This window comes from Manis javanica, chromosome 11, assembly GCF_040802235.1.
Source record: "Manis javanica isolate MJ-LG chromosome 11, MJ_LKY, whole genome shotgun sequence".
NCBI classification, from domain to species: Eukaryota; Metazoa; Chordata; class Mammalia; order Pholidota; family Manidae; genus Manis; species Manis javanica.
This window is the reverse complement of record NC_133166.1, coordinates 89,964,068-89,976,364: the sequence shown is the minus strand read 5'-3', so window position 1 is coordinate 89,976,364 and position 12,297 is coordinate 89,964,068. Positions and strand designations below refer to the sequence as shown.

General features: G+C 47.4%; 1 protein-coding gene across 22 annotated transcripts in view; it reads right to left on the bottom strand.

The window, feature by feature from the left end:
- CACNA1E (calcium voltage-gated channel subunit alpha1 E) overlaps nt 1-12,297 on the bottom strand; it is a 581,675-nt gene that overhangs the window by 41,993 nt on the left and 527,385 nt on the right. For all 22 annotated transcript variants that reach the window (XM_073216846.1, XM_073216856.1, XM_073216857.1 and 19 more), the window contains 6 exons: nt 8,648-8,744; nt 5,529-5,689; nt 4,878-5,015; nt 3,845-4,046; nt 2,884-3,048; nt 2,124-2,234 (listed from right to left, as the gene is read on the bottom strand). In XM_073216846.1, the coding sequence (XP_073072947.1) occupies nt 2,124-2,234; nt 2,884-3,048; nt 3,845-4,046; nt 4,878-5,015; nt 5,529-5,689; nt 8,648-8,744 (874 nt within the window). The remainder of the gene's footprint in view (nt 1-2,123; nt 2,235-2,883; nt 3,049-3,844; nt 4,047-4,877; nt 5,016-5,528; nt 5,690-8,647; nt 8,745-12,297) is intronic.

Below are 12,297 nucleotides of genomic sequence, written 5' to 3'. Positions count from 1 at the left end.
GAGGTACACAGTCTCATAAACTTGTTTTCTGGTAAGAATATTTACTCCTCTGGGAGTGTAGCCAAGTTGAGTCTCTGAGTTCAATTCTCAGGGCTCTCCTATTGCCAAACTGGGGGGAACTTCCTAATTCTTGGGTAGGCCCCCATCTAGCAGAGAGGACATGAATTTAGCTCTTAGAGGACAGAAACAGCTGAGGATGCTTTATAACCCAGTATGGCAGAGAACAGCACAGTGTAGCAGATGAGATCATGGTGGACAGGGCATGGGCATTTAAGCCAGAGCGACAGGGATCTAAATGCAGACTCTGCCTTTTAGTAACCTTGTGCACAGTATTGAATCATCCTGAGCCCTAGTTCATCCATAAAAGAAGAAAACAATAGTGCCTGTCTAACGGAGCTGTGATGAAACTAAGAGGAACAGTATATAAAGCATCTGGCACTTCACTGACGATGTCAGTGTTAATTCTCTCCCTTTTTCCTTCTTCCTTCCTTTTTAATTTCCATTCCACTTTCCAAGTCTACTGCCATTTCTTGTGTAATCTTAAAAATGCTGTACAATATTTCTGAATTTCAACTCTCTTACTTAAGTTAACAATAATGACATCTGCCATGCCTGTTTCAGAACTGACAATAGAGTATATATCAGGGTATTCTGAGAACCTGAAGTCCTATGTAAGTGTAAAGATTTACTTGGGACTAATGGTGCCCTGAATCACATAAAAATGCCTTTAAACCTTGAATGAAAATAGGGGCATGAAGGTAGGAAGGAGGCAGGTTTTGAGGCTGAATCATCTAGTTAAGCTTCGAAGTACGTATTCAGCATTCACCATAATTAGACATATAATTGGAGACTTAAGTTAACACACCACAGCAATACCCCATGCAAGTAATCAGGATGCATAGAAAAGTTCCTTGTTGGGCTGGTTTCTCCCTCACCCCGCTCACCCCGCCCAGGGCTAGACTGTATTATAAAGGCATCTCTGTTGGTGAGCTTTTTTTTTTTTTTTTTTTACTTTTCATTTCCCCAAGTCTCAAAACACTCAAAAGGGAGTGAGGCAAACAACAGCAGAGCCGCCTGCAAAGGTTCCCTTCAACTCTCCTCCCAAGCCATCAAATTAATGACTTCTTAAAGACTGTTAGGAAACCAAAATCAATGGTCACAATTACCAAGCCCAGCCCAGAGTCCCTGTTCAAGCTGCTACCAGACAAGCCCTTATTTAGATCGCAAGCAAAGTTACCCTTCTTGTCGGGAAAGCCATATATACATATAATTTGAAATGGCAGCTCACACACTCAATAAGTGTGAAACAGCTGTCAAGTGCGTTCCTCGGCATCCCACTGATCTCTCTGTAAATGCCGAAGCCAGAGGGGAGGGTGGCGGGGAAGATTATTTTGTTTATAGGACACTGAGGCAAAGGGAAAGGTTTGCTAACACTCTGGAGAGGAGACGTAAGAATCTGCCAAACAATTATAATTAGCAGTTGAGGGCTCATGCCAGAAACCCTCCCTGACTCAATTCCCCACCCTTTCTCGCCCTCCCTCCCTGTCTGTCTCTCACGCATACACTTTTAAAGGTCATTAGCCTCTGTAAGCTTAAATAATAAACATTTATGTTTCTTGGCAGAATTTACTCTTCATGTAACTAACAGGAGGAAGATAATTAGGTAAAATCCATAATCTGCTATGTTTGAAGCTAAGAGCGACAGATACTTCCTCATTTGAGTTATAAAATTGTACACTTTTACCAGTAAATAAGCACTCTAGGTTCATTAGTCCATCATTACTTTGCTCCTTATCAATGTGTAAATCGAGTTTTGCAAGACCCAGCAACCGTGACCACGTCCACATCGGACAGAATCCGGCAGGACCAGAGCAGGTAGGTGGCTAGGCAAGCACGGAGCTGGGGAGCCAGCTTCCTTTACCCATCTCCTGACACCCTCCCACATCAGCTTGTCTCTATACCAGTTTGTCGAGCAGTTGAAATGAGCCTACATTAGGGGGGCAGGTGTGTGAGCCATTTCTGGAATAATAACAGTAACCACCCCCCCACTTTCAACAAAGGCTGGAAATACATCCAACAGGAAGGGAAGACAAGTGTGATGCCTGATTGATCCCATGACCTACCAGGAAGCCAAACGCAATGATCTTGAGGACACACTCCAGGGAGAACACCATAGTGAAGGCGATGTTCAGGTACTTCAGAGCCAGTTCATAGGTGCAGGGAGCTGAGTAGTACTGCCGGGAGAGAAGACGAGAGACAAACCCAAGCCCTAAGGTGAGAGGGGTTATTCCGTATCACCCAGGCCAGCCATCTCTCATCCCTGTCCTTGGGAACACACTCTGGCACATGGTACAGGAAGAGAAATGGACATCGGGAGCCCGAGTGGAGGGCTGCATGTCCTATGTGGCAGAACACAACCAAACAGTGGAATAAAAAAGACCCCTCAGAGGCTGATGACTAGCAAACCAGTCAGTCTTCTTGGAAATGAAGGTGGGCAGAGCAGAAACATTTTCTAGAGTTAATTGTTTCACTATTTAGTATTAACTAAGAGCAAACCTCTTCCGGCCTCCTGTAAACCCCAGGGCCACCTGTCTCCCGGCAGAGCAGCCTTGTCTGAATCTGACAGCCATCACCACCTTTGGTCTTGGGAGCTATGGAGTTGTGACTGTTTGTTTTACTGCATTTTGCCCCAGAGACTCAGAGGTTGGGCTGTTGAATGAAGACAAGGCCAAACGGAGGTCCCGTGGCAGACAAGGAGGTAAGGAGGCAATGGATCGGTAAACTGGAGCGTTTCCAGCATCCGGGCATGCACGTGATTGCTCTGGGAGGGAGCAGACCCTGGGGCTCCGTCCACCTGCGTGCCTCCCAGCCACCTCCCCTCACCTTCATCATCAGCACGACGGTGTTCAAGGCGATCATGGCCATGATGGTGTACTCAAAGGAGGCAGACACCACAAAGTGCCACACGCGGTACTGGAAGGTGTGCCTGTTCTGTGGCATGTAGCGGGTGAGGGGCTTGGCACTGATGGCAAAGTCGATGCACGCCCTCTGAAGGAAAGTCATGGCTATTAGCCCAAGTTCAAAGCCCCTAAGCCTTGCCTGTCGGTGGGCTGTGTGATGGCCAGAAGAGGACAACAGTATGTGAAAACGAGCATTGGGCTGGACAAGTGGAAGTTACAATAGCAACAGATTATCTGGACAAAACCACAGGTGAATATCACTTTAGATGGACAGAACGGAGAGGTTCTGTCACATGGGGAAGGACTTAACGGCCATTGACAATGTCCTTCTACAAAGCCTGTGGCTGAGAGGTTTAGGCAGGAAGCCTTAGCTGATGCCTTTAGTCAGAAGCAGAAATCTATCTCCCTATGCATTCTCAGAGCACCATATTTGCATTTCTCTTACTGTTACTAAGAGTTTCTAGTTCAGCTCCATTCTAAATAATGAACCCTACGAGTGCCAAAACTATGCTTGTTACTAGAAAAGCAGGAATAGCAAGCTATATTCCCTTCCAGCAAACACATGACACGGAGATGGAGCCAGGTAGGCAGATGGCTTAATGTTATGACTGGGGCACACTTCTTTTGCCCCCCACTTCTCAACTGTGCACTGAGTAATGGTAGGGACTGCATCTTAACCACCTTTTCTACCTTCCAGTTCTCTGTGCCTCGTGCCTGGGCCTTAGACAGCAGATGCTGAAAAAATATTTATTTAATGACTGAGTAATTTTTCTCATCTCCTTTCCATAATTCTTAATAAAGGTAAGAAAATTCAGTCTTCCTTCCTAATATGGCTGAAAGCATTAACAAGAGCCTGCCTCGGACTCAAGATCACTTGTCTCTACCTCGTTCTTCTCCAGGCTGCACTCCTCCATCATCTTGTCCCCTTGCTCCTGGAACGTGATGATGATGAGAGCCACGAAGATATTGACGAAGAAGAAAGGGAAGACCACAAAGTAGACCACGTAAAAGATGGACATCTCCATGCGGTTGCTGCGGCTCGGACCTCGGTCTTCCTCGGTCACATCGACAGAATGCTGCAAGACTCTGCGGGCAGAATGAGGGTGTGCGGATGGTGAATGGCAATCTTGGCATCTGCTCTGATTCAAGGCTTCATCAGGAGGTGAGCTGCCTAGTGTATTTTCCTATATGACTTCTCGGCTTTGCAGATTCTCCATTAGTTTTGGAGGTCCATCGCCAAGTTAGTGAAGATCCAGGGACACCAGATCCAATAGTCTTGCCAGCCCCTATCCCATCACGTATCCTACTTCTAATCAACAGAGTGACATTGTTTTATATTTTAGGTTGTTGCATTCAATGCCAAGAGACTCCTAGATTTCCATCTGGCAGTTTACTGCCAACTAGAGTATGCTGCCACCAGAAAGCGGTATCTTAGGAATTGCCAAGACTCTGAGAAGTCAGTCATCAGCTATGGGCAGCCTGAGAAACTGCATGGTTTTGTCTTCTTCCTAAGAGGTATGATCACAGAAAGGGTCTCTGGGTTCTGCCAGCCCATTCTTAACCTGCAATCCTCAGGTACAGGACCAACTTGGATGATAAATTGGTCTAAAACAGTCCCTAAGGACTCTCCTAGGATGAAGAGCTGTTCGAAACTCATCTGTTTATAGGAATCAGATGGCTCTACTCAACTCTTCAATAATTGGCTAAAGCATTAAGAGTTTCAAATATTTCCCTGACTTCTTCCTCTCGATTTTTCGTCTTAAGGGTTTTCATTCTTCCTTTGCTGCTTGTCTCACCCACTCATAACCACTTACTTTCCCTGGTACAATAACAAAGTTCATCTTGAATTAGCTTCTCAAGGCACCCATGTGGTCCTGTCTCAGCTCACAATCATGCCAACTCAAGCTCATCACTCACTGAGGCCATCCTTCCCCTGTGGAGACGGTGAAGAGGGTCAGCAGGGCCCAGATAATGTTGTCGTAGTGGAACTCATGGCGCTTCCATTCCCGGCCTTTCACCTCCATCTTATTTTTCTCGTGATCTACATAGTTGCCTCTAAAACCAGAGTAGAAATGAAATAGGGCCTGTTCACTATAGGTCATGGAAGAATGATGAAATTCTACCGACTTCAACAGCATAGCAATGATCAGCATTCAAATACAACAAAGAAGGAATTTTATTTAAGGCAGTGTATTATTGTGGAGCAAAAGTGGGCTTTGGTGCCCAACAGGCATGAGTGGTTAAATCCTTTCACTAATTCCTGTATAACCCTGAGCAACTTACGCTTTGAGCCTCCGCATCCACATCTATAATATGTAAATGAAACCTATCTCGAAAGGTCATTATAAAGATTTAAAATGAAAAACTACATGTAAAATGCCACGTATCACATCTGACACTAAAGAGGTACTCGTTGAAAGTCTAGTGATTTCTTATTTTGCCTTTTTCCTAAAAGAGGAAAGAGTATGGAGATGGTAAGAGAGAAAGAACAGTTTCATCTGTGGAGGGTTAAGCGGGCACCACGGAACACGCTTTAGAGAGTGAGCGGCATGTGCTGGGGGCACTTACATGCACTCCTTCTCTGTGTCCTTGGAGCTGTCTGTGCAGTAGAAGAACTTCCCCTTGAAAAGCTGCACTGCGATGACGGCAAAGATGAACATAAAGAGCTTGTAGACAATGAGTATGTTGAAGACATTCTTCAAGGAGGTGACCACACAGTCAAACACAGCCTGCGGGGAGGAGTAAAACCCCTGGAACGGCCTGTGCGTTTGCCTGGAGCCAGGCTGGGGCCACACCACCATCAGCCAGCCCCTCCGAGACAGCCCCAGGAGATACTGCCCTACGAAGGAGGAGGGATGCCCATAGGATTCAGAGCTGGCTTCCCAGATGGTCACGACTCCAAGGACCTACCACCTGGGAAGGGCACACACGCTCCGAGTCTGAAAGCAAACCCAAAGCAGTGGAGACTGGGTGGCACCAGGCAGTGGGCGGAATCCTCTGTGGGACTCCAACAGGAGTATGCCATTCAGGGGGAAGCATGCAAATGTACTGCAGGAAGGGATCTTTGAGATCATTTATCCCATCTTAGCCATTACATAGCTTGACTCTAAGCTCACATCTATTTGGTGATATTCTTAAATTTGACTTACACACTGAATATGTATTATTTTCTCTTAAACCTTTCTAAATGGAAGAGAAAGGATAAAAAAACGGTCCCTTTTGTTCATTTTAATGATGTTTTGTAATAAATTCATACATTTGCCCCAATGATGTCCAAAACTTCAGGTTCTCTAGTTCAAAGCTGGCTGTTCTGGGAATGTGATTCAGTAGGTGATGTGGGAGGAGCCCTTAGCTACCTTTCCGTAGAGATGGGAAGATGCGGTGGACAGAAGTGGGAACTTGCACTTGAGCTCAAAGTGATGGAGCACCCTCAGAAGAACCCATTCTAGGCCCTATGCCATGAGTAGTTACGTGGGAATTCGACCCTTTTAGGTTATATTCTCAGTTTTCAGGTTTTGCTCACTGGAGAGTCTGGCCTCACGGTGGCACTGCATTTGTGCAGTTGCTCCTTTGCAGTGCTGGGCAAAGTCCAGCTGGTTTAATTAGTTCAGCGCTGCAGGGAATGTGAGAGCCGCACAGACCTGCAGAATCTTCAGAGCCACCTACACATCCGTCAGCTTAGGGAGCTGCAGACAGTCCGGAGCCACACTCCCTACGTGGCATCAGCCAGGGTGGGGCGGCCTTCTCCAGCCTGCCAACGAATCTCATCAGGCCGTCTGCACCTTCCCGAGGACCCCACCACGCTCAGAGGAGAGGAGGCCCCCAGAGCCTGGGACTCAGACCTCCCACCATATCTTGTTGGAGACAGCGAGCAGTGAATATACAGGGACCCACCCCAGGCCAGGTGCTGCAGGGGCCCCTCAGAGGGGGCATCTGCGGAAGTGTGTGAAGGCCTTTGCCTGGGGCTGGGGGAGGCACTTCCTTTCCAGAAGGCAGAGCAGTGCAGGAGCAATGGGCAGCGAGTGAGCGCACTTGTGGGAGCCTGAGCCCTCCCCAAGGGATCCACACAGAAGGCGAGCTGCCTCGGGTGGGAAGCCATGCCTCAGCCATGCCTCAGTTGGTTCGGGGTCCTTCAGAAGTGACTTCCTTTCAGTCCCCAGGCTTTGATAAACCTAGTTGGCTCTGCCAACTCTCTGCAGGGCCAGAGGGCAGAAAGGGAAGCAGTATCCTAAGACCAGTGTGAGGCAGCAAGGGAGGGTTTGGGGGGAATCGTCAGGGGTTATAGGAACCCAATTCCTATACAAGGAAGGTTGTAAGATGCCCCTCTCCACCCTGCCCTGTCCTCTGTGGCAGGCCCAGACACACTGGAGGGTCTGCTGGGTTTTCTCACAGACCCAATTCACATCAGCCACTTTTGTCCGCATCACAAATGTGTGAGTTACCAACTATCTCCATCTTCAAAGAAAATGAGTAAGTAATTTTCCTTGAATCATGTAGTTTCCAAGTCCCAGTGCTGCCTGGCACTCAAATGGGCTCTCTTCCATGCGGACGGGAGGTTTCAAACTGTGCTGTAGGAAGAAGCACCTGGGGTGTGTGAGTAAAAGGCGCATTCCAAGCCATAACTCCAAAGGGTCTGGCTCTGTGGCCCTGGGGTAGGCCCAGGAATCTGCATGTTAAAAAGCATCAGGTGATCCCGATTAGGTGGCCTGTGGTCTCCCCTCTGAAGAACACTGCACTGGTCCACGTGGTTCCGCAGGTAGGGAATTCAAGCTGCCTCCTGGGACACATCCCGAAGAGCAGACGCAGGCCTGGGGCTGTGGCTCGCCAGGCGGGCCGTGTAGCATAGGCAGCATTGGCCACAACATATGATGGTGACCCGTGAGCTCTCTCCCCTCCCTGGCAGTGGCTGGATCTCATTCACAGGAGTTCAGGAAGGAAGAACTTTTCTCCCACGAGGCTTCAGCTTCTGTTAACAGCAATGTATTTATGGGGGCAAGGTGGGTTCAACCTGCCAGCATACAGGCCTTGAATGGCACAGCAGCCTGAGGGCAGGAAGCGTCAGGGAAGGAGCCCCAAGGGGATTGAGAAGGGAGGGCATCATTCAGAAGGAGAACCAAGATAATATATCTAGGAAAGTGCAGTTTCTGGCAAAAGGAAGACCTTGTTTCATGTGAGCTTATTCTCCATTTCTTCTCTGCTTCTGCCAAAAATGTCTCAGGGTTCTTAGGCAAGTTGCTGACCTCTCTGTCCCTCAGAATATAGAGGGTCAGGGCTCCAAGATCCTGCCCTGGAGCTACGAGGGAAGAAACCACCCCATGGCTTGGCCTCGTGTGCAGACCACAGCATGGAAGGCTCCTCCTGCTCCCATTCTGGTGTTTCGGGTCCTCCTTGCTGGTACACCAGGCTCCAGGACAAAGCCACACAGGGTTCTCTCGCGATGACAAGCAGCAGCCAGAGCGTATAAACTACCATCTGAGGTGGCCAAAGCCCGCTTACAGATTTCTTGGGATGTTGGTAATTTTCCTTTTAAAAGAAGACCCTTAGCTCAGGCAGATGAAAAGGACCTCAGGCCCTGTGTGTGAGCCAAAGGAATATTCCCAGAATTAATTCTGAAAAGCAGCCAACCCTGGCTAAAGAAGGAAGGTGGGAGAAGGGGGCTTGCTGGGAAGGCACTCAGAAACAATTACCTTCAGCTTGGGCAGGCGCTTGATGGTCTTCAGCGGCCTCAGGACTCGGAGCACCCGGAGGGATTTGATGGTCTTGATGTCCCGGCCCTTGTTGGTTCTGCAGGGAGAGGCCCCCAAGGAATCATGGGGTGAGGGGGATAAAAGCGACTTTCAGGTGACTACATTAACACCACAGTGAAGGGGGGAGAGGCAAGAGGCCAGGACTGGGTCAGAGCAGCCTCCTTCAGGGAGGCCCCACAAAACATGCTCTGGGAAAATCTTCAAACCATCCCCCCGTGTGCACATACTGATATATCCCCCCACGTACATCCACACAGAGGACACCTAGGCATGCATGCAAGGCATCCATGCACACACGTCAACAAACTCTTCCTCTCCCTAACAGCCAGAGTGAAGCTGCTCGCTACCACACTGGCAAAATGAAAACAGAAGACAAAGCGGCTATGCAACGTAGTCAGCAGTCTGCTTTGGATCCCTATGGCGCCTAGTCTAATGTTGCTGCAGTGGAAGGCTCTCGAACAATATTTGCTGGATAGAAAGCCACAGTTCAGTGCAAGTTTCATCAGGGGCCTTGACCTAGCCCTTTCTTCAGTTTTAGATTTGCCCCCTCTGTGGAGTTCACAGGTTCAGGGGACAGCAGGGTGAGGAAGGGTCGTGGGGACATGACACCCTTGCTGGGCTGGGCTCCCTCTTTTATAGAAAGCATGTCATGAAAGCTTCTTGCCAGGACCTTGGCTCACACCCCAATTATCTGTGGGTGGCTGGCTCTTGGTGCAGTCCCTGCCCCCTTCAGGCTCACTGCACCAGGCACTAGCTGCAGAGAGCCACACAGCTGGAGCAGGCCCAAACTGCAGGCCCAGCCCACCTTTATCCTTGCCCTATGGCTAATGAGATTCCCTGCCCAGCCTCTTGGAAATGTTTGCTCTTAATAGATAAAATACATTTCGCTTTTTATTTTGAGGGATGAAATGAATAAATCAACCTGCATTTCTCTCTCCACTCTGCTCATCCCCTGAGATCTTTGCATTCAGTTCAAACAACTGCAATTTGTAAAACATGCAGATGGTAGGAAATGAGACTCCAAATAGTGAGCTCGGGCTCTGGTTCTTTCCTCATTTTGGCCCAGATTGCCATTACACCAACAATTCGAGGAAATGGGATGCAGAACATCAGATGGGCAGTCGAAGGGCTTCCGCCTGCTTTTTACCCTGTCCTTCCTGCCCCCAGACATGGAGATAAAAGTCCAGCTGTTCTTCCACAGAAAGCAAAGCAGGAAGATTTTTCATATAATTCAAGGAATGCTGGCTTTGGCCAAATGTGAATTTAGAGATCCTCTTCATGGTTACAAGTCATGACCTACAAGTCACTTTTCTTCAACCCTAGATCTGAATATAGATAATCTGGAAGTACTGCACTGGTAAGGTCTTTTGCATCCTGGGGCTTTGTATATTTTATAAACTCTTTTGCTGTGTTAGGTTCATCAGCTTACTCATCTAAAAAAGATCACCAAAAGCTAAATATATAACTAACCCAGTAAGAACGATTACTTCCCAAGAAGGCTTAGTGACTCCTAATTTTTAGTCTCTTGGATATCAATGAAAACTTAGCACTCACATCAATTCACCACTCCTGTCTCTATGAGCTAGCTCCTTCCCTCTCAACCATACTTCCTCCCTCCTCCAACCCACTGTAGGTATTTTTTAATTCAAAGAAAATGGTGGAAAGAAAATATTTACCCCAAAGCGTTCCTATGGAGGATCCAAGCAGAAAGCAGTTTAAAAAAAAAAAAGAGGAGAGGGGGTAGAGAAAAGAAAGACAGTCAGAAAACCTCAGGGAGAAAAGAAAGCTTCCAAGCACAGGCAACTGGAGAAGTGCAGGCCTGAGAGATGCCACTTACAGCCATGGCACTTGGAGGGTCCACACGCATTGTTGAAAAGAAGGGTCAGCACACTAGGTGCCCCATTCCTACTACTGCAACTACCAAAGCCTTCCCCATGGGGTACTTTGTTCCATGGCACCTAGTATAATTGAAAGTTTCCAATTGTAGGCTTTTACTTCCATTCCCTTAGTCATCTTAAACAAACTCAGTTTCCAGTGCATTGGTAAGAAACCAGGCTAGAGGAATTACGCCTGCTCTGGGCCAGAAGCAATCTTGTGGGAAGGGTGTTTCAAAGTCACAGTGGCACATTAATGCTTAGGAAGGATTTCATCTGAAGAGGGGCCCACAGCCACTGTGAGAGGGAGACTGACATTTCTCAAAAGCACAGATGAGCAACACCATAAGACCGCTGTGAAAGGTGGGGGAGGAGCTGTCTGTCAAGGTCCTGACGTTATACAAAGGGATGCCCCCTGACAAATTAAATGACCTGTTGTCCATTGTGAGCTACTGACTGTTCAGCCTGAACAAAAATCATCCCAGCTCTCTTGGTGAGGCTCCACTACAACAAAAAGGGTGAGAGCATAAATATAAACTACCTGAGAGAAATAATGAGAGCTGGCTTTTTGAATATTTATTCTTGGCTAGACTCATGGTTAATCACTTTTAGTGCAACTCCTTATCTAGACTCCTAAAAACTTCAGGATGTAGGTATTACCATCCCCATTCTGCAGGGAAGATTCCGAGAGGTTCAGAAGTGCCCAGCTCTAGCAGGGTGAGTTGGGACTCGAACCCAAGTCTACATGATGCTCAGGGCCCTTGCTCTGAACCACCAAGCCTCTGTACCAGCAGCAGGTTTTGGTTCCAGGCTCTGTAAAGCAGCTCACCAAATTCTAGACATGGAAAAGATCCCTGAAATCCATTTAACCGCACAGGAAATTGGATCCCTGGGAAGATGTGCCTTGTGTAAGGTCACTTGGTGAGTGGATCACAGTGGCACAGGTGCACTGGCCTTCTGCTATGAACAAGTGTCTGGAATTCAGGCTCTTAGTTGCCTATTGCTCTGCAGGTTACTTTTTCTCCCTTCCTTAATTTTTCTTTAATGTATGACAAGCCTATGTTATGCCACTATATGCCACATGCAAAGATTTCTAATGACTGTTTTACTCAGTAAATTATTCTATATTCAAAATTACATGAAGTCTCACTGTAAATGTTAAATGAATGCTGATTTTAGAATTAAACCAAGGTTTTATAAACTTAAATGGCTCGTGGGATCCCTTTTCAATGTTCAGAGAGCAGAGATAATATCTTCCCCTGAATAGTAAACAGTTCGGTGAGCCAAATGTGTATACCTTTGTCCATTCATATAACAGCACTAATGGAGTCCTTAATATATGCAAGCACTCTTCTAGGTGCTGGATACACTGTTGTGAACCAAACAAATGAGGTGCCTAACTTCTAGGAACTTACCTTGTCTAGTAGGGAAGGCAGAGCTCAAGGAAACAAGCAAAATGAACAAAAAAGTATAATTGCAAGCTAAATGCCAAGTGAAAACAGAATCATGTGATTGAAAATTTCACCAGAACAACTACATAGGTCACCTTCCTTTTCCCAGGCTACATTTGTCTTGAGGAAGAGCATAGGGGGAGTTTTCCATGTCTCTAAAGTGAGAGAACAGAGTGGGATGCATGGATGGGCAGGGGGCCTTTGGTCACTCACCACAGGCTTTCAGCTTTTGCTTAGCACAGGCCCTCAACTCTATGTCCAGTGA